General features: G+C 40.1%; 1 protein-coding gene across 1 annotated transcript in view; it reads right to left on the bottom strand.

The window, feature by feature from the left end:
- Positions 1-20,080, bottom strand: part of REPS1 (RALBP1 associated Eps domain containing 1) — a 704,997-nt gene that overhangs the window by 394,137 nt on the left and 290,780 nt on the right. Inside the window, 1 exon segment of the mRNA XM_053710662.1 lies at positions 16,915-17,077. Coding sequence (XP_053566637.1) covers positions 16,915-17,077 — 163 coding nt within the window.

Below are 20,080 nucleotides of genomic sequence, written 5' to 3'. Positions count from 1 at the left end.
TAAAAAAAAAGGAACTACTAAAGCATCCACCATCTTCGCCTGAGGATCCCTGGACCTGGACAGGTACCTGGAAAGTTTATTGTTTAGATGAGAAGCCATCAGATCTATTTCTGGAAGACCCCACACATCTGTACAATCTGACAAAACGTATCTGGATGGAGAGACCACTCCCCCAGATGTAAGGTCTGACAGCTGAGATAATCCGCTTCCCAATTGTCTACACCTGGGATACGCACAGCAGAAATTAGACAAGAGCTGGATTCTGCCAAAGAAAGTATCCGAGATACTTCTTTCATAGCTAGGGGACAGCGAGTCCCACCCTGATGATTGACATATGCAACAGTTGTGATATTGTCCGTCTAAAAACAAATGAATGGTTCTCTTTTTAACAAATGCCAAACCTGAAGAGCTCTGAAAATAGCACTGAGTTCTAAAATAATTGGTAACCTCACCTCTTGAGGTTTCCAAACCCATTGCGCTGTCAGAGATCACCAGACAGCTCCCCAACCTGAAAGACTTGCATCTGTTTTGATCACAGTCCAGGTAGGACGAACAAAAGAGGCCCCCTGAATTAAAACGATGATGATCTAACCACCAAGTCAGAGAGAGTTGAATGTTGGGATTTAAGTATATTAATTGTGATATTCGAGTATAATCCCTGCACTATTGATTCAATACAAAGCTGTAGAGGTCTCATGTGAAAATGAGCAAAGGGAATCGCGTCCGATGCTGCAGTCATGAGACCTAAAACTTCCATGCACATAGCCACTGAAGGGAATGATTGAGACTGAAGGTTTCAACAAGCTGAACCCAATTTCATTTGTCTCTTGTCATGGACACTGAATCTATCTGGAAACCTAAAAAGGTGACCCTTGTCATAAAGAAACTCTTTGGTAAATTGATCCTCCAACCATGTCTTTGAAGAAACAACAATAGTTGGTTTGTGAGAGATTCAGCTAAATGTAAAGACTGAGCTAGAACCAAGATATCGTCCAAATAAGAAAACACTGCAATACCCTGTCCTCTGATTACAGATAGAAGGGCACCGAGAACCTTCGAAAAGATCCTTGGACTGCTGCTAGGCCAAATGGAAGTGCAAAAAATTGATAATGCTTGTCTAGAAAAGAGAATGTCAGAAACCGATAGTGGTCTGGATGAATCGGAATGTGAAGATACGCATCCTGTAATTCTATTGTGGACATATAATGATCTTGCTGAACAAAAGGCAAAATAGTCCTTATAGTCACCATCTTGAAAATTGGGTCTCTTACAAAAATATACAAAAACTTCAGATCCAGAACTGGCCTGAATTAATTTTCTTTCTTTGAGACAATGAATAGATTTTAATAAAACCTCAGACCCTGTTCCTGAAACGGAACTGGTATTATTACCCCTGAAAGCTCTAGATCTGAAACACACTTCAGAAAAGCCTGAGCCTTCACCGGATTTGCTGGAACGTGAGAGAGAAAAAATCTTCTCACAGGAGGTCTTACTCTGAATCCTATTCGATACCCTTGAGAGACAATACTATGAATCCACTGATTTTGAACAGAATCTGCCCAAATGTCTTGGAATAATTTCAATCTGCCCCCACCAGCTGAACTGAATCAAGGGCCACACCTTCATGCAGACTTGGGGGCTGGCTTTGGTTTCTTAAAAGGCTTGGATTTATTCCAACAAAGGTTTCCAATTGGAACCAGAGTCTTTAGGGGAAGGATTGGTTTTCTGTTCCTTGTTCTGTCGAAAAGAACGTAAACGATTAGAAACTTTAGATTTACCCTTAGATCTTTTATCCTGAGGCAAAAAAACATTTCTTCCCTCCAGTGATAGTTGAAATAATTAAAGCCAACTGAGAACCAAATAAATTGTTACCTTGGAAAGAAAGATAGTAAGCTAGACTTAGATACCATGTCAGCATTCTAAGATTTGAGCCATCAAGCTCTATTAGCTAAAATAGCTAAAGACATAGATTTAACATCAATTTTGATGATATCAAAAATAGCATCACAGATAAAATGATTAGCATGTTGAAGCAAATGAACAATGCTAGACAAATCAGGATCTGTTTCCTGTTGCGCTAAGCTATCCAACCAAAAGGTTGATGCAGCCGCAACATCGGCCATAGCAATGGCTAGCCAGAAAATAAAAAGCTTTTCTTACATAAGATTCAAGTTTTTTTTTATCTAAAGGGTCTTTAAAAGAAGTACTGTCTTCCATACGAATAGTAGTATGTTTGGCAAGAGTAGAAATTAGCCCCATCAACTTTAGGGACTTTTTCCCAAAACTCTAATCTAGCCGCTGGCAAAGGGTACAACTTTTAAAACCGAGAAGAAGGAATGAAAGAAGTACCAGGCTTAATCCATTCCTTAGCAATCACATCAGAAATAGCATCAGGAAATGGAAAACTTCAGCAGTAACCACAGGAGGTTTATAAACAGAATTTAAACATTTACTAGTTCTGATATCAAGAGGACTAGACTCCTCAATATCCAAAGTAAACAACATTTCTTTCAAAAAGGAACGAATATACTCAAACTTGAAAAGATTAGTAGATTTGTCAGTGTCAATGTCTGAGGTAGGATCTTCTGAATCAGAGAGATTCTCATCAGAGGAGGATATTTCAGTATGTTGTCGGACATTAGAAATTTCATCAAATTTATGAGAAGTTTTAAAAGACCTTTTACGTTTATTAGAAGGCGGAATAGCGGGCGGTTTCCGGTGGGAGGAGCTGATTCGGAAGCAGAGCACGCTAGTTGTGGCGTGGTGCTGAGAGTTAGCGTATGTAACAGCTTTTGCCTCCCGGGCTCTATTCTCCCGTTGCTGGTGTGACATATACACCCTAGGGAGCTGGGCAACTTTCACTCGTGCCCTGGCAGGAAACCCATGAGAGCGGTATGCTCCGTCGCAAGAGCCGCAAATAGCCTCTCGACTAGAAGAAGTACACCCCGCGGGGGTGATACCGCTGATCACTCACAGGGCGTCGACCCTCATCTACACTATCGGCATCCTGGATGCAACCTAAAGGTAGAAAGTGCCGCATTACAGGAGCACAAACAAATACCTGTATATCACAAGGACCCTACAAATCCTCAACTGCTCACTGCACTGTTGCACTGACCGCACCTGAAATACACTCTAATCCACCGCCTGTAGCGGTCCCACGCTGAAGCAATTTACCTACCAAGATACGCTGCTGCACTGGTCCGGGGCCCTGACAGAGCTGGTACCTGAGTCTAAAGTGCCTGGGCTGACAACTTAGGGTAGAGTATCGAGCAGGATAAGGTGCTGGCTTACTCACTGCCTCGTCAGCTGATTGGAGTTACCGGAGTCGTTGCTGCATCTCTCGGACAGGTGCTACAATAATTACAAGGGTAACAGCTGAGGCAGGTCGGATCTACACAAGACCGTACTACACATCAAACCTATACATGCTGGATAGAGTTGGACTACCGCTGCTGTACCCACTACTAACTTGGAAAGTGCAAGTATATCTGGTTCCTTGGTTTCCTTATTCTGACTGTCTGTTTGACTGTTTGCTGTGTCCGTTTTTCCTAAAGTTAAGAGAACTCTTTATCATCACTGCCAGACCGCCGCTGTGCGGGTTCAAGCAGCCCTAAATAACGGCTGGATGTCTTGAAGTGCTAAATCCTACTCTTGTTACGGACAATATCTAAGTCTGTTTAGTCTATATTTGCTAGACTTTCTGAGGTTACAAATCTGTTACTCTAACCTACAAATATGTTGCTTTAACCTGCAAGTTTAATATAGTAAATGTACCAAAAATTGAAAAGTCAGCTGAATATAAATTCATGAATTGACCTAGTGCTCAGCTTATGTCAGGGCCTAGATTGTTCTTATAGCTTTATTATGGAAAATCTTTTCTTTTCTGTTATACCATAAGCACTTGATCTCACCACAAATGATTTATCAGTTCTAGATGCTCAATTAATATAAACTAATATAGTTACATCTGACTCTACTTACGCGTATATAGATTTATACTCTGTATAAGCATTGTACTTACTGTGTCTGACATATTATTTTAAGAAGCCCTGCAACAAAGTTCTTTAGGTGATGAGTAAATCAAATAGAGAGATAATCTATATGGTATAAGATTCTTTTTGTGCCAGAACATATTAGATATTAAGTTTCTTATACAGGTCTTTCTTTTTTTTTTTCTTATTCTGCCACAGAAGCAATTATGGTTGTATGTAACTCTTGGTTAATAGCCCACAAGTAGATAGCTCGCTTTTTCCCCCTGATAACACTTCACAACACTTGCACTGTGTATTGATTACCCAACTGAGAATTATTCTTTTTGTAAGTCCTGCTATATAGCCACGTTCACTGATTTATTTGTATACACATACACACATTTTTTTTCATAAATAGGCATCAACTGCCCCGAATTTTTTTTTTTTTTTTTTTTTTTTTTCCTTTGTTCTCTTTCTTCCTTCTCTCTCCCTCTCCTCTCTTTTCACTTTCTTCTCACGCTATTGAGCTCACCACTCTCTCTTCCCACACTCTACACAATATCTTTCACGTGATTGAACTTTTCTGCAAGGGAGGAAGCGGGTTATTTATATGGACAAATTTGTTACGTCTAAAATAAATTCGCCCATTATGCCAGTTAAAAATAAAGATAAGAAAGTACGCGTCTCTGATACTCACCTAGAAACAGTGAAAGAGCCTATACCCCTTAAAAATGACACGCAACAGCTGGTTAACCAGCTGTCAGGAATATTTTTACCTCAGTTTGAACTACTACAATCTCAGATGGCTAATCTAACAGCGGAGGTGAGACAATTTTCAGACAGGCTCAATGAGGCAGAAAATAGAATATCCGAAACAGAGGATGCTATAAATAGTCAAGCAACGCAATTATCAGATCACAATAAACTTATCAAAAATTTACAGGAACGTATAACAGATCTTGAAGATCGTTCCCGTCGCAATAATTTAAAAATTGTAGGTCTCCCAGAATCTAGTGAATTTGTTGACCTTTTATATTTTGCTTCTATATCTTTGCCACAAATATTAGGGGTGCAACAACAGAACACTCCCTTGTTGATTGAAAGAGCACATAGAATTGGTCCCCAAAGGAAGCTACTGAACGGGCTATCTAAGCCTAGAGCAGTCATGATCAAATTTCAAAATTATCAAGATAAAATGAAACTTCTGAGAGCCTACCGTAAAATTGACCTGGTGCAGATAGGAGAAGCCAAAATCTTAATTTTTCAAGATTATTCCAGTGAAACTTCCCAAAGAAGGAAAACTATGTCCCCTTTCTGCTCCAGGCTAATCAATGCAGGGCACAAAGCAAGATTAATCTATCCAGCCAAAATAATAATAGAAGATGAGGAAACCACACATATTTTGCTAACCGAACAACAAGCTAGACAATTTTGTATAGATCTGAAAATCAATGTATAGATGAGGGAACGAAGTAAGACTCTAAATATTCGTGTGGATATCGTGAGATATAGCTATTTGCTACATAAAGTCTTGTTTTTAAACTCCTTTACCTCTGGTTTTTTCTTCTTATACTTTCCTGTTTTCTTCTTTTTTTTTTTTTTTTTTCTCTTTCCCCTTTCTATCTGCCCCCCTTATGGCCTCCACTCCCACACCTGTTCTAGATATGAAGAATAGAATAAATGCTTAAATGTGTTTCGTGGAACATAGGTGGAATAAACTCCCCTATTAAAAGGAAGTTAATTAGTAAGCAACTGGGTAAACATAAACCGGATCTTGCCTTCTTACAAGAAACCCATCTTAAGGCTGCTGAAGCAAATAAACTTAAATCAAAATGGGTGGGTCAGGTGATTGCTTCCCCCTGCAATAGGAAGAAGAGAGGGGTAGCCATCTTGTTCAATAAAGGTTTATCGTATAGAATCTTGAAACATACTTATGATAAAGAGGATAGGTGGCTACTGGTCGAGATTGAGATAGGGAATACTAAATATATTTTCTATAATATATATGCACCAAATCAGGTAGATGTATCATTTTGGAATCAACTCATCATGGTACTATCCCAATATATTGGTCAAAACTTGATCTTAGTTGGAGATTTTAATCTTATCCCATCTCCATCCCAAGATAGACACACTCCAAATAATTCTAAATTTTCCACTGCTAAGGCCAAAATATTTCGACAGATTTGCAATAATTTAAAGGTTCACGATATCTGGCGTATTAAGCACCCGGATGTTCAACGATTTTCTTGTGAGTCTAAGTCTTATAGAGCGTTCTCCAGAATAGACTTTTTCTTAATTTCCAGTGCCATGTTAATGATGGATATTGATACACACATTTCTGATATAATAATTTCAGATCACGCTGTCATTTCTCTGAGCATAGCAATTAAAAACACTCTTACCAACTCTGTAAATAACTTCTTTTTCCCCAATTATTTATCCCAGGATAAAAAGTTTGCTGATTGGTTAGGCCAGAAATGGCGGGAGTATCAATCTTTTAACAGAGAATATCTAGACAAAACAGAGATCTACTGGGAAGCCGCCAAGGCTTATCTTAAGGGTGAAATTAAAGCTTACATGATTAAAAAAAAGAAGCAATATAAGGCCCGTGAAATACAGCTGGCTAACCAGCTTAGTAATTCCTATAAAAATTATATTAGTAATACCTCTAAATCTCTTTGGGATAAATATCAGAAGGCCAAACAGGAATATGATCTCTTCTTTAAAGAGAAAATGATAAAGGAAGATATTAAAATTAACGCCAAGTACAGCGGGCAATTCGGCAGGTCACCCAAATTCCTCGCTAGATTAAACAAGGCCAGGAAAAAGAATAATATAATTGAAGCTATTCGGGTCGGTCAAGATAGATGTTCAGATCCACTAGAGATCAGAGAGAGTTTCTTCAAATACTTTAAAAATATATATGCGGCGAATGAGATCAACCTTGAAAATAAAGACATTTTCTGGAACTCAATTGTAATTCCTAAAATTTCCCCAGATTTCTTAGAACTTTTAAATGGTCCTATTACTTTGGAAGAAGTAGATGAAGCAATACTCCATGCTAAGTCAAATAAAGCTCCCGGCCCTGATCAGTTAACATCAGAATTTTATAAGATTACTAGATGTGATATACTTCCTACTCTGGTTAGACTTTTCAATGAATATTTTATAGCTGGGAAGCCTATGTCGGAGCATTTCTCGGCGTCTGCGGTTACTCTAATATTAAAGAAAGGTAAAGACCCTCTAGACCCTTCCTCTTATAGGCCTATATCACTTCTAAATGTAGATTATAAATTACTTACCTCTATAATGGCAAAAAGACTTAAGTCTGGCATAGAGCAAGTTATACATGAGGATCAATCAGGCTTCATACCTGGGAGATCCTCTATCAGAAATATACGCCGCGTTACTTCTGTATTAGAATATTATTGGTAAAACCTACAGGATAATGCTTCACATGCAAAACAAGATTTGGCACTGCTAACCGCCGACGCCGAGAAGGCCTTCGACTCAGTCACATGGGATCACTTATATACCGCCCTTGATAAATTTGGGTTCACAGGGAATTTCTTCTCACTAGTAAGATCTATTTATAATACACCTACTTCATATGTTCTAGTCAACGGGGCTCCAACACCCAGGTTCCATATCCATAAAGGAACGAGACAGGGGTGTCCACTGTCCCCCCTTTTATTTAACCTTGCCATAGAACCCCTTGCAATCTCCCTAAGAGATACTATAGCAGGTATAAAAATTGGAGATCAACAATTGGTCCTATCACTTTATGCTGACGACTTACTGCTGTTTTTACAGAATACTAAAATCAGTATTCCTCTTGCTCTAAATACTTTTAAGCTATTTAGCTCTTTCTCGGGCTACAAATTAAATTTGAGCAAGTCTGAAATTCTCTGGATACATCAGAACAAAGACAGTTGCAAGGAACACCCCCTACAGGTCACAGAAAGTATTAAATATTTAGGAATAAATCTTCATAGAAATCCTAATCTTTGGTACGATAATAATTTCTCTGTTTTCTTTGCAAATGCTGCCGAGAAATTAGACAGATGGGTTCTGTTCCCTATCTCTCTCTCGGCCAGAGTTATGTTAATTAAATCTATTCTTTTTCCGCAATTAGTATATCTTCTTCAAAACCTCCCTGTCTTTATCACCAACAAAGATCTTAGGCTTTTTAATAAGAATTGCTCATCTTTTGTCTGGAATAAAAAAAGGCACTATCTATCCAGAACCAAATTACACCAGCTCTCAGAATATGGAGGATTTGCGCTCCCTGATATAAAATGGTATAATATAGCTATTCTTGCACGCTTTGCCTGTGACTGGATCACAGATACTAATTATTTTACAAACCCTTTAATTGAAAGTCAGATGGTTACCCCTCTCTCCCTAAAGGCCATGATCCACTGCCCAATGGCACAACTACCAAAACATATTAAAAAGTTAATGGCAATTGGTAATGTGGTTTCAGCCTGGCAGAAATTATGTACTGTGTTAAATATAGATTACCGTATATCAGCATACCTCCCTATTAGAGGCAACATCCTTTTCCCGCCAGGCTTAACATCAGAAATCTTTACAAAGTGGGAGGAAAAGGGGTTAATTTATATTTCCCAAGTTCTCAATAAGGAACACACAGTTAGAACATTTGAATCTATCCTCCAAGAATATAATTTATCCAATCAAAACTTTTATGCATATTTGCAACTCAGACACTATATAAATGGAATAGAAAATATTAGACAAGACTATAAAAAATTTGCTGACCTGAAAGACTATATCATACTACATAAGAATGGTATTCATACAATTTCGCTAATTTATAATATCCTAATGTCAAAGCAAGGACAACTGGGGTTGGAAATCCTAACTAGTTACTGGAGATCCCACTTCCAAGAAATAACAGTAGAAAAAATCAAAGCTAGTATTAAACAAGTAAGAGAGGCAAGAATCCCCACCTCCTGGAAAGAATCTCATATTAAACTAATTAATAATTCATATATTACACCGAGAACACTAGCCAAGTGGATTAGCAATAAATCCACTAACTGTTTTAAGTGTAAAAAAAAGGAGGCCGATCTCCTCCATTGTTTTTGGTTCTGTCCTAAAATTAGGCAATTTTGGTTTAAAGTGTCCTATTGGGCCTCTAAAGTGTTGCATGAAAATGTGACTTTGGATATCTTCCAGGTTTTTTTTCTATCTAGTGAGACCAATACCATACCTCATAAATCTGTTAACACTCTGATTTTATTAGGACGGAACTTAATCCTCAAATTTTGGAAGAAGAGGATTTCCCCTCCGTTTTGCCTATTTAAACAAGCTGTGTTCTCGCAAATTATGTTCGAGCAATTAAATGCCAACTCTTTGTCAGAAAACCAGATAAAAATTTTTTTTGACAAATGGCTTACCCTAATATTACAACAGCCCAATAATCTGCAATATACATTAACTAAATGTTTTCATAAATCAGACTTTTTTGGAACTCTGATTCTGCATAATCTATTCCCCTATTCTTGGCACTAATATTACATTCACCCAGTAAGATGGAGATGTGGAGTTGGAGGCAGGGGGAATTTCTTTTCTTTTCCTATCTTGCTGCTCTTTTTTCTTTCTCTTCTCCCCTCTTGTTGTGTCTTCCTTTTTTCTTTTGTGTTTTGTTTTGTTTTGTTATGTTTTGTTTTGTTTTATTTTTGGTCTGTGTTGCATGACCATCTTCTGTTAGGATATCTTAGGTAATTAGGAAAATAGCACAAGTATACAATCACAAAGAGTAAAATATTGGAAAGTACGTGGCAAAAACTTTTCTAAAATATGATTTTGTGGAATCTTTGAAGTTAAGAGTGAATTAATTATTGACTGTATTCATTTTTTTTTTCCTCTTTTTTTTTCTGTTAAACAAAGAAACTTACTTATGTGATAAAAATGTACTTGTTGATTTGTATTCTGTGCTTGGAAATAAATAAATGTTTAAAAAAGAAGGCGGAATAGCACACAAAGCCTTCTGTATCGCATCAGCAATCTAATTTTTCATATCAACAGGGATAACCATGTACATTAGATGTTGAAGGAACAACAGAAACTGTACTAGTACTGATGGAAACATTTTCTGCGTGCTAAAGCTTATCATGGCAACAGTTACATACTACAGCTCGAGATATAATCTCAGCTAACTTACAACAGATACACTTAGCTTTGGTAGAACTGTGATCAGGCAGCAGGGTTCCAACAGTTGCTTCTGAGACAGGATCAGATTGAGACATCTTGCAAAATGTAAAAGAAAAAACAGAATTTATGTTTACCTGATAAATTACTTTCTCCAACGGTGTGTCCGGTCCACGGCGTCATCCTTACTTGTGGGATATTCTCCTCCCCAACAGGAAATGGCAAAGAGCCCAGCAAAGTTGGTCACATGATCCCTCCTAGGCTCCGCCTTCCCCAGTCATTCGACCGACGTAAAGGAGGAATATTTGCATAGGAGAAACCATATGATACCGTGGTGACTGTAGTTAAAGAAAATAAATTATCAGACCTGATTAAAAAACCAGGGCGGGCCGTGGACCGGACACACCGTTGGAGAAAGTAATTTATCAGGTAAACATAAATTCTGTTTTCTCCAACATAGGTGTGTCCGGTCCACGGCGTCATCCTTACTTGTGGGAACCAATACCAAAGCTTTAGGACACGGATGAAGGGAGGGAGCAAATCAGGTCACCTAGATGGAAGGCACCACGGCTTGCAAAACCTTTCTCCCAAAAATAGCCTCAGAAGAAGCAAAAGTATCAAACTTGTAAAATTTAGTAAAAGTGTGCAGTGAAGACCAAGTCGCTGCCTTACATATCTGATCAACAGAAGCCTCGTTCTTGAAGGCCCATGTGGAAGCCACAGCCCTAGTGGAATGAGCTGTGATTCTGTCAGGAGGCTGCCGTCCGGCAGTCTCGTAAGCCAATCTGATGATGCTTTTAATCCAAAAAGAGAGAGAGGTAGAAGTTGCTTTTTGACCTCTCCTTTTACCAGAATAAACAACAAACAAGGAAGATGTTTGTCTAAAATCCTTTGTAGCATCTAAATAGAATTTTAGAGCACGAACAACATCCAAATTGTGCAACAAACGTTCCTTCTTTGAAACTGGATTCGGACACAAAGAAGGCACGACTATCTCCTGGTTAATGTTTTTGTTAGAAACAACTTTCGGAAGAAAACCAGGTTTAGTACGTAAAACCACCTTAACTGCATGGAACACCAGATAAGGAGGAGAACACTGCAGAGCAGATAATTCTGAAACTCTTCTAGCAGAAGAAATTGCAACCAAAAACAAAACTTTCCAAGATAATAACTTAATATCAACGGAATGTAAGGGTTCAAACGGAACCCCCTGAAGAACTGAAAGAACTAAATTGAGACTCCAAGGAGGAGTCAAAGGTTTGTAAACAGGCTTGATTCTAACCAGAGCCTGAACAAAGGCTTGAACATCTGGCACAGCTGCCAGCTTTTTGTGAAGTAACACAGACAAGGCAGAAATCTGTCCCTTCAAGGAACTTGCAGATAATCCTTTCTCCAAACCTTCTTGAAGAAAGGATAGAATCTTAGGAATTTTTACCTTGTCCCAAGGGAATCCTTTAGATTCACACCAACAGATATATTTTTTCCATATTTTGTGGTAAATTTTTCTAGTTACAGGCTTTCTGGCCTGAACAAGAGTATCAATGACAGAATCTGAGAATCCTCGCTTTGATAAGATCAAGCGTTCAATCTCCAAGCAGTCAGTTGGAGTGAGACCAGATTCGGATGTTCGAACGGACCTTGAACAAGAAGGTCTCGTCTCAAAGATAGCTTCCATGGTGGAGCCGATGACATATTCACCAGGTCTGCATACCAAGTCCTGCGTGGCCACGCAGGAGCTATCAAGATCACCGATGCCCTCTCCTGATTGATCCTGGCTACCAGCCTGGGGATGAGAGGAAACGGCGGGAATACATAAGCTAGTTTGAAGGTCCAAGGTGCTACTAGTGCATCTACTAGAGTCGCCTTGGGATCCCTGGATCTGGACCCGTAGCAAGGAACCTTGAAGTTCTGACGAGAGGCCATCAGATCCATGTCTGGAATGCCCCACAGTTGAGTAATTTGGGCAAAGATTTCCGGATGGAGTTCCCACTCCCCCGGATGAAATGTCTGACGACTCAGAAAATCCGCTTCCCAATTTTCCACTCCTGGGATGTGGATTGCAGACAAGTGGCAGGAGTGAGTCTCCGCCCATTGAATGATTTTGGTCACTTCTTCCATCGCCAGGGAACTCCTTGTTCCCCCCTGATGGTTGATGTACGCAACAGTTGTCATGTTGTCTGATTGAAACCGTATGAACTTGGCCTTCGCTAGCTGAGGCCAAGCCTAGAGAGCATTGAATATCGCTCTCAGTTCCAGAATATTTATCGGGAGAAGAGATTCTTCCCGAGACCAAAGACCCTGAGCTTTCAGGGGTCCCCAGACCGCGCCCCAGCCCATCAGACTGGCGTCGGTCGTGACAATGACCCACTCTGGTCTGCGGAAGGTCATCCCTTGTGACAGGTTGTCCAGGGACAGCCACCAACGGAGTGAGTCTCTGGTCCTCTGATTTACTTGTATCGTCGGAGACAAGTCTGTATAGTCCCCATTCCACTGACTGAGCATGCACAGTTGTAATGGTCTTAGATGAATGCGCGCAAAAGGAACTATGTCCATTGCCGCTACCATCAAACCTATTACTTCCATGCACTGCGCTATGGAAGGAAGAGGAACGGAATGAAGTGTTTGACAAGAGTTTAGAAGTTTTGTTTTTCTGGCCTCTGTCAGAAAAATCCTCATTTCTAAGGAGTCTATTATTGTTCCCAAGAAGGGAACCCTTGTTGACGGAGATAGAGAACTCTTTTCTACGTTCACTTTCCATCCCTGAGATCTGAGAAAGGCCAGGACAATGTCCGTGTGAGCCTTTGCTTGAGGAAGGGACGACGCTTGAATCAGAATGTCGTCCAAGTAAGGTACTACTACTACTATTGCTTGGTCTTAGTACCGCTAGAAGGGACCCTAGTACCTTTGTGAAAATCCTTGGAGCAGTGGCTAATCCGAAAGGAAGTGCCACGAACTGGTAATGCTTGTCCAGGAATGCGAACCCTAGGAACCGATGATGTTCCTTGTGGATAGGAATATGTAGATACGCATCCTTTAAATCCACCGTGGTCATGAATTGACCTTCCTGGATGGAAGGAAGAATTGTTCGAATGGTTTCCATTTTGAACGATGGAACCTTGAGAAACTTGTTTAGGATCTTGAGATCTAAGATTGGTCTGAACGTTCCCTCTTTTTTGGGAACTACGAACAGATTGGAGTAGAACCCCATCCCTTGTTCTCCTAATGGAACAGGATGAATCACTCCCATTTTTAACAGGTCTTCTACACAATGTAAGAATGCCTGTCTCTTTATGTGGTCTGAAGACAATTGAGACCTGTGGAACCTCCCCCTTGGGGGAAGCCCCTTGAATTCCAGAAGATAACCTTGGGAGACTATTTCTAGTGCCCAAGGATCCAGAACATCTCTTGCCCAAGCCTGAGCGAAGAGAGAGAGTCTGCCCCCCACCAGATCCGGTCCCGGATCGGGGGCCAACATTTCATGCTGTCTTGGTAGCAGTGGCAGGTTTCTTGGCCTGCTTTCCCTTGTTCCAGCCTTGCATTGGTCTCCAGGCTGGCTTGGCTTGAGAAGTATTACCCTCTTGCTTAGAGGACGTAGCACTTGGGGCTGGTCCGTTTCTACGAAAGGGACGAAAATTAGGTTTATTTTTGGTCTTGAAAGACCTATCCTGAGGAAGGGCGTGGCCCTTACCCCCAGTGATATCAGAGATAATCTCTTTCAAGTCAGGGCCAAACAGCGTTTTCCCCTTGAAAGGAATGTTAAGCAATTTGTTCTTGGAAGACGCATCCGCTGACCAAGATTTCAACCAAAGCGCTCTGCGCGCCACAATAGCAAACCCAGAATTTTTCGCCGCTAACCTAGCCAATTGCAAAGTGGCGTCTAGGGTGAAAGAATTAGCCAATTTGAGAGCACGGATTCTGTCCATAATCTCCTCATAAGGAGGAGAATCACTATCGATCGCCTTTTCTAGCTCATCGAACCAGAAACACGCGGCTGTAGTGACAGGGACAATGCATGAAATTGGTTGTAGAAGGTAACCTTGCTGAACAAACATCTTTTTAAGCAAACATTCTAATTTTTTATCCATAGGATCTTTGAAAGCACAACTATCTTCTATGGGTATAGTGGTGCGTTTGTTTAAAGTAGAAACCGCCCCCTCGACCTTGGGGACTGTCTGTCATAAGTCCTTTCTGGGGTCGACCATAGGAAACAATTTTTTAAATATGGGGGGAGGGACGAAAGGTATACCGGGCCTTTCCCATTCTTTATTTACAATGTCCGCCACCCGCTTGGGTATAGGAAAAGCTTCTGGGGGCCCCGGGACCTCTAGGAACTTGTCCATTTTACATAGTTTCTCTGGGATGATCAAATTCTCACAATCATCCAGAGTGGATAACACCTCCTTAAGCAGAGCGCGGAGATGTTCCAACTTAAATTTAAATGTAATCACATCGGGTTCAGCTTGTTGAGAAATTTTCCCTGAATCTGAAATTTCTCCCTCAGACAAAACCTCCCTGGCCCCCTCAGACTGGTGTAGGGGCATTTCAGAACCATTATCATCAGCGTCCTCATGCTCTTCAGTATCTAAAACAGAGCAGTCGCGCTTACGCTGATAAGTGGGCATTTTGGCTAAAATGTTTTTGATAGAATTATCCATTACAGCCGTTAATTGTTGCATAGTAAGGAGTATTGGCGCGCTAGATGTACTAGGGGCCTCCTGAGTGGGCAAGACTGGTGTAGACGAAGGAGGGAATGATGCAGTACCATGCTTACTCCCCTCACTTGAGGAATCATCTTGGGCATCATTTTCTGTGTCACATAAATCACATCTATTTAAATGAGAAGGAACCTTGGCTTCCCCACATTCAGAACACAGTCTATCTGGTAGTTCAGACATGTTAAACAGGCATAAACTTGATAAAGTACAAAAAACGTTTTAAAATAAACCCGTTACTGTCACTTTAAATTTTAAACTGAACACACTTTATTACTGCAATTGCGAAAAAGTATGAAGGAATTGTTCAAAATTCACCAAAATTTCACCACAGTGTCTTAAAGCCTTAAAAGTATTGCACACCAAATTTGGAAGCTTTGCTGAGACCCAACCAAGCCCAAAGGGGAATACGATACCAAATGACGCCTTCAGAAAGTCTTTTCTATGTATCAGAGCTCCTCACACATGCGACTGCATGTCATGCTTCTCAAAAACAAGTGCGCAATACCGGCGCGAAAATGAGGCTCTGCCTATGATTAGGGAAAGCCCCTAGAGAATAAGGTGTCCAAAACAGTGCCTGCCGATATTATTTTACAAAATACCCAGATTAAATGATTCCTCAAGGCTAAATATGTTTATATATGAATCGATTTAGCCCAGAAAATGTCTACAGTCTTAACAAGCCCTTGTGAAGCCCTTATTTACTGTCTGTAATAAAAATGGCTTACCGGATCCCATAGGGAAAATGACAGCTTCCAGCATTACATCGTCTTGTTAGAATGTGTCATACCTCAAGCAGCAAAAGTCTGCTCACTGTTCCCCCAACTGAAGTTAATTCCTCTCAACAGTCCTGTGTGGAACAGCCATCGATTTTAGTAACGGTTGCTAAAATCATTTTCCTCTTACAAACAGAAATCTTCATCTCTTTTCTGTTTCAGAGTAAATAGTACATACCAGCACTATTTTAAAATAACAAACTCTTGATTGAATAATAAAAACTACAGTTAAACACTAAAAAACTCTAAGCCATCTCCGTGGAGATGTTGCCTGTACAACGGCAAAGAGAATGACTGGGGAAGGCGGAGCCTAGGAGGGATCATGTGACCAGCTTTGCTGGGCTCTTTGCCATTTCCTGTTGGGGAGGAGAATATCCCACAAGTAAGGATGAAGCCGTGGACCGGACACACCTATGTTGGAGAAAACAACATTAAAGCAAAATTTGCAAGTTTTAACAGCGCTCCAGCTCACTGATGGTAGCCTCGTCAGTTCCGGCAGAATTTTAGAGTGTTTAAAATTCTGCCGATCTGACGAGGCTATCACCAGTGAGCTGGAGCGCTGTTGAAACTTCAGCCTGCGCCCAATAGCATGACGAGTGGTGCCGTGTATGTGAGTACAATAGGAGCAAGCGTTTTTTTCACCATTTGTTAAATAGTTGATCTGCACAAGGAAGCGCCCCTTTTTTTTTGTCTTTCCAGACTCAAGAGGATTTATATTAAACAGCTGTAGCAGTTATTTACTCCCTTGGCTGAACTAAAAACAGATTCAGCAATTAACCTGATTACCACAAAAACAGAACAAACATGAGATTACATTTCTGCTAAACAAGCAGTTCACCAGTGATGTACCCACTAATTGCAACACAAGACTGTATACTTGAGGTGTAGGACTGTGGCATCAAAATAAACCAGTCTAGGCCTCTTACTAGGCCAGTACTATTTTTAATTATAAGTGGTACAATGGGAATTAGATGGAAATTGTATGTCCATTGCACACCTTAGAATTACAATTTCTGTAACATCACAAGACATTAAGAGTAAGAAAGGTGGCCAGAGGGTGCAAAATTATCTTTCTAAAATTTGGACAAGGAGACCGAACAAACATTGGAAAACAGAACTCAATAAACAAACCATCAGGCGCAGTCTGGGATCCTGTGACATGATGAATTTGGAGAGTCCTCATTTAAAATAAAAGTATAGGCATAAAAAGTAGATCTACAGGATGTGTTCAAACAACAAACTCTTTTGGGTATGTTCAATGCAAAGACTTACCTGGGATGAATCCGTTAAGATCTGGTTGAATGTTTTTGAACTGATTTACATAATACTGTCGCTGTTCATCTGTAATCTTCCAGGGATCTTCATAACTACTGGACTGTCTACGTATCTCATTGGCTGTGGTGGCTGAAGCAACAGTGCGCACTGTAGTTTGATCCTAAAAAAAATAAATGTGACAAAAATATGTTCAACATGGAGAAATACAACAGATAGGAAAATGTAAAATTAAAAAGTAGGAAATGATTTACCAAAGCTATATTCCTAGATAATCTGTTTTCAAGAGTAAATCTATCCAAATCAGATTAAAAAAAATACTTACACACACACATATATATATATATATATATATATATATATATATATATATATGAACAAGAGGACATGCAAAAGGACAAAATAGCGCTGGTTGCTTAGAGTCAGTGTATAAATAATCGATAACAGGATAAATACTTAAATCCCTAGATGCAATCTTAGACAGATAAATATAAAAATGCAGCAAATATTTCATATAGAAAAAGCACAGGTGTATACACAAAGATGGAGTATAAACAAATATAGCATGAAACTGAAATATAATGCCCCACTGATAACAGTGAGTAAGTGCAAAGTGCAAACTTATGAAAAGAAGAACGGACTGATTTAAATACCGGAAGCCCCGGTGTTGTTTTACTTTTAAAGACTTTGCCTTTGTCTCAATAGAGAACGAAAAAGTTCATTACGGTGTATACAGAGAGGGACATTGCCTCTGTATTCACTATTTTACTTAATAGCTTTGCCAATACCTCATATCGTTGAGGATTTAAAGTGTAAGCAGGCATTTGTGAGAGTGTGTGTTGTTCAGCAATAAAGCGTGTTTGTTTTTTTAAAAAAAAAACAATATCACACTATCCGAGTCTCTTTTTTCCACATATATACGGTTGGAGAATTTCACCACACTTCCAGAGGAACCATACTTAAAGAGGCCGAGGGAATATCCATTGCTGATCCACTGAAGTTTCTTTCACACCCCAAGAGGGAAGCTGTGTTCCATAAGAGGAATCCTTTGCTGTGCGGATCACTTACCTCATAAGATTGAGGTTTGTTCCTGTAAGTTTGCACTTTCTCACTGTTATCAGTGGGGCATTATATTTCAGTTTCATGCAATATTTGTTTATACTCCATCTTTGTGTATACTAACACCTGTGCCTTTTCTATATGAAATATTTGCTGCATTTTTATATTTATTTATCTGTCTAAGATTGCATCTAGGGATTTAAGTATTTATCCTGTTATCGATTATTTATACACTGACTCTAAGCAACCACCACTATTTTGTCCTTTTACATGTCCTCTTGTTCATCCATAATTTGCTTGGAAGGTGTTTTCTGTTAGAAAGAGGGAATCCTTCCCTTCCTTGTTTCAGTTTTCACTCTTCTTAAAGGGACAGCTGCTTTAAGGTTGGGTTTTTGTTAATTGGGAATTACTGCCTTCTAGTATATATTTACATTTCTTTCTGGCTCACATCTTTAGCGCCCTCATATCTTTTTCGCTTTCTGTTATATATATATATATATATATATATATATATATACATACACACACACACACACACACCTACACACACAGTATCCCACAAAAGTAAGTATATCCCTCACATTTTTGTAAATATTTTATTATATCTTTTCATGTGACAAAACTGAAGAAATTACTCAACACACAGCCATTAATGTCTAAACTGTTGGCAACAAATGTGAGTACACCCCTAAGTGGAAATGTCCAAATTAGGCCCAATTAGCCATTTTCCCTGCCCGGTGTCATGCGACTCGTTAGTGTCACAAGGTCTCAGGTGTGAATGGGGAGCAGGTGTGTTAAATTTGGTGTCATCGCTCTCACACTCTCTAATACTGGTCACTGGAAGTTCAACATGGCACCTCATGGCAAAGAACTCTCTTAGGATCTGAAAAAAAGAATTATTGCTCTACATAAAGTTGGCCAAGGCTATAAGAAGATTATCAAGACCCTGAAACTGAGTTGCAGCACGGTGGGCAAGACCATACAGTGGTTTCACAGGACAGGTTCCTCAGAGAAGGCCTCGCCACGGTCAACCAAAGAAGTTTAGTGCACGTTATCAGCATCATTTCCAGAAGTTTACTTTTGGGAAATATGAGTGCTGCCAGCATTGCTGCAGAGGTTGAAGGGGTGGGGGGTTAGCCAATCAGTGCTCAGACCATACGCTGCACACTGCATAAAATTGGTCTGCATGGGCTGTCGTCCCAGAAGGAATCCTCTTCTAAAGATGATTTACAACAAAGCCCTCAAATAGTTTGCTGAAGACAAACAGACCAAGGACATGGATTACTGAAACCATGTCCTGTGGTCCAATGACACCAAGATAAACTTATTTGGCTCATATGGTGTCAAGCGTGTGTTGCGGCAACCAGGTGAGGAGTACAAAGACAATTGTGTCTTGTCTACAGTCAAGCATAGTGGTGGGGGTGCATTGGTCTGGGCCTGCATGTGTGCTGCCGGCACTGGGGAGCTACAGTTCATTGAGGGAACCATTAATGCCAACATGTACTGTGACATACTGAAGCAGAGCATGATCCCCGCCCTTCGGAGACTGGGCCGCAGGGCAGTATTCCAACATGATTACGACCCCAAACACACCTCCAAGACAACCACTGCTTTGCAAAAGAAGCTGAGGGTAAAAGTGATGGACTGGCCAAGCATGACCTAAACCCTATTGAGCATCTGTGGGGCATCCTCAAACGGAAGGTGGGGAAAGCAAGATCTCTAACATCCACCAGCTCCGTGATGTCGTCATGGAGGAGTGGAAGAAGACTCCAGCGGCAATCTGTGAAGCTCTGGTGAACTCCATGCCCAAGAGAGTTAAGGCAGTGCTGGAAAATAATGGTGGCCACACAAAATATTGACACTTTGGGCCCAATTTGGACATTTCCACTTTTGTTGCCAACAGTTTAGACATTAATGGCTGTGTGTCGAGTTATTTTGAGGGGACAGCAAATTAACACTGTTATACAGGCTGCACACACTACTTTACATTGTAGCAAAGTGTCATTTTTTTCAGTGTTGTCACATGAAGATATAATAGAATATTTACAAAAATGTGAGGGGTGTACTCACTTTCGTGAGATACTGCGTGTATGTATATGTGTGTGTA

Source organism: Bombina bombina, chromosome 4 (genome assembly GCF_027579735.1).
Source record: "Bombina bombina isolate aBomBom1 chromosome 4, aBomBom1.pri, whole genome shotgun sequence".
Lineage (NCBI taxonomy): Eukaryota > Metazoa > Chordata > Amphibia > Anura > Bombinatoridae > Bombina > Bombina bombina.
Note: the sequence above shows the minus strand (reverse complement) of the source record. Positions and strands in the feature narration are given on the sequence as shown.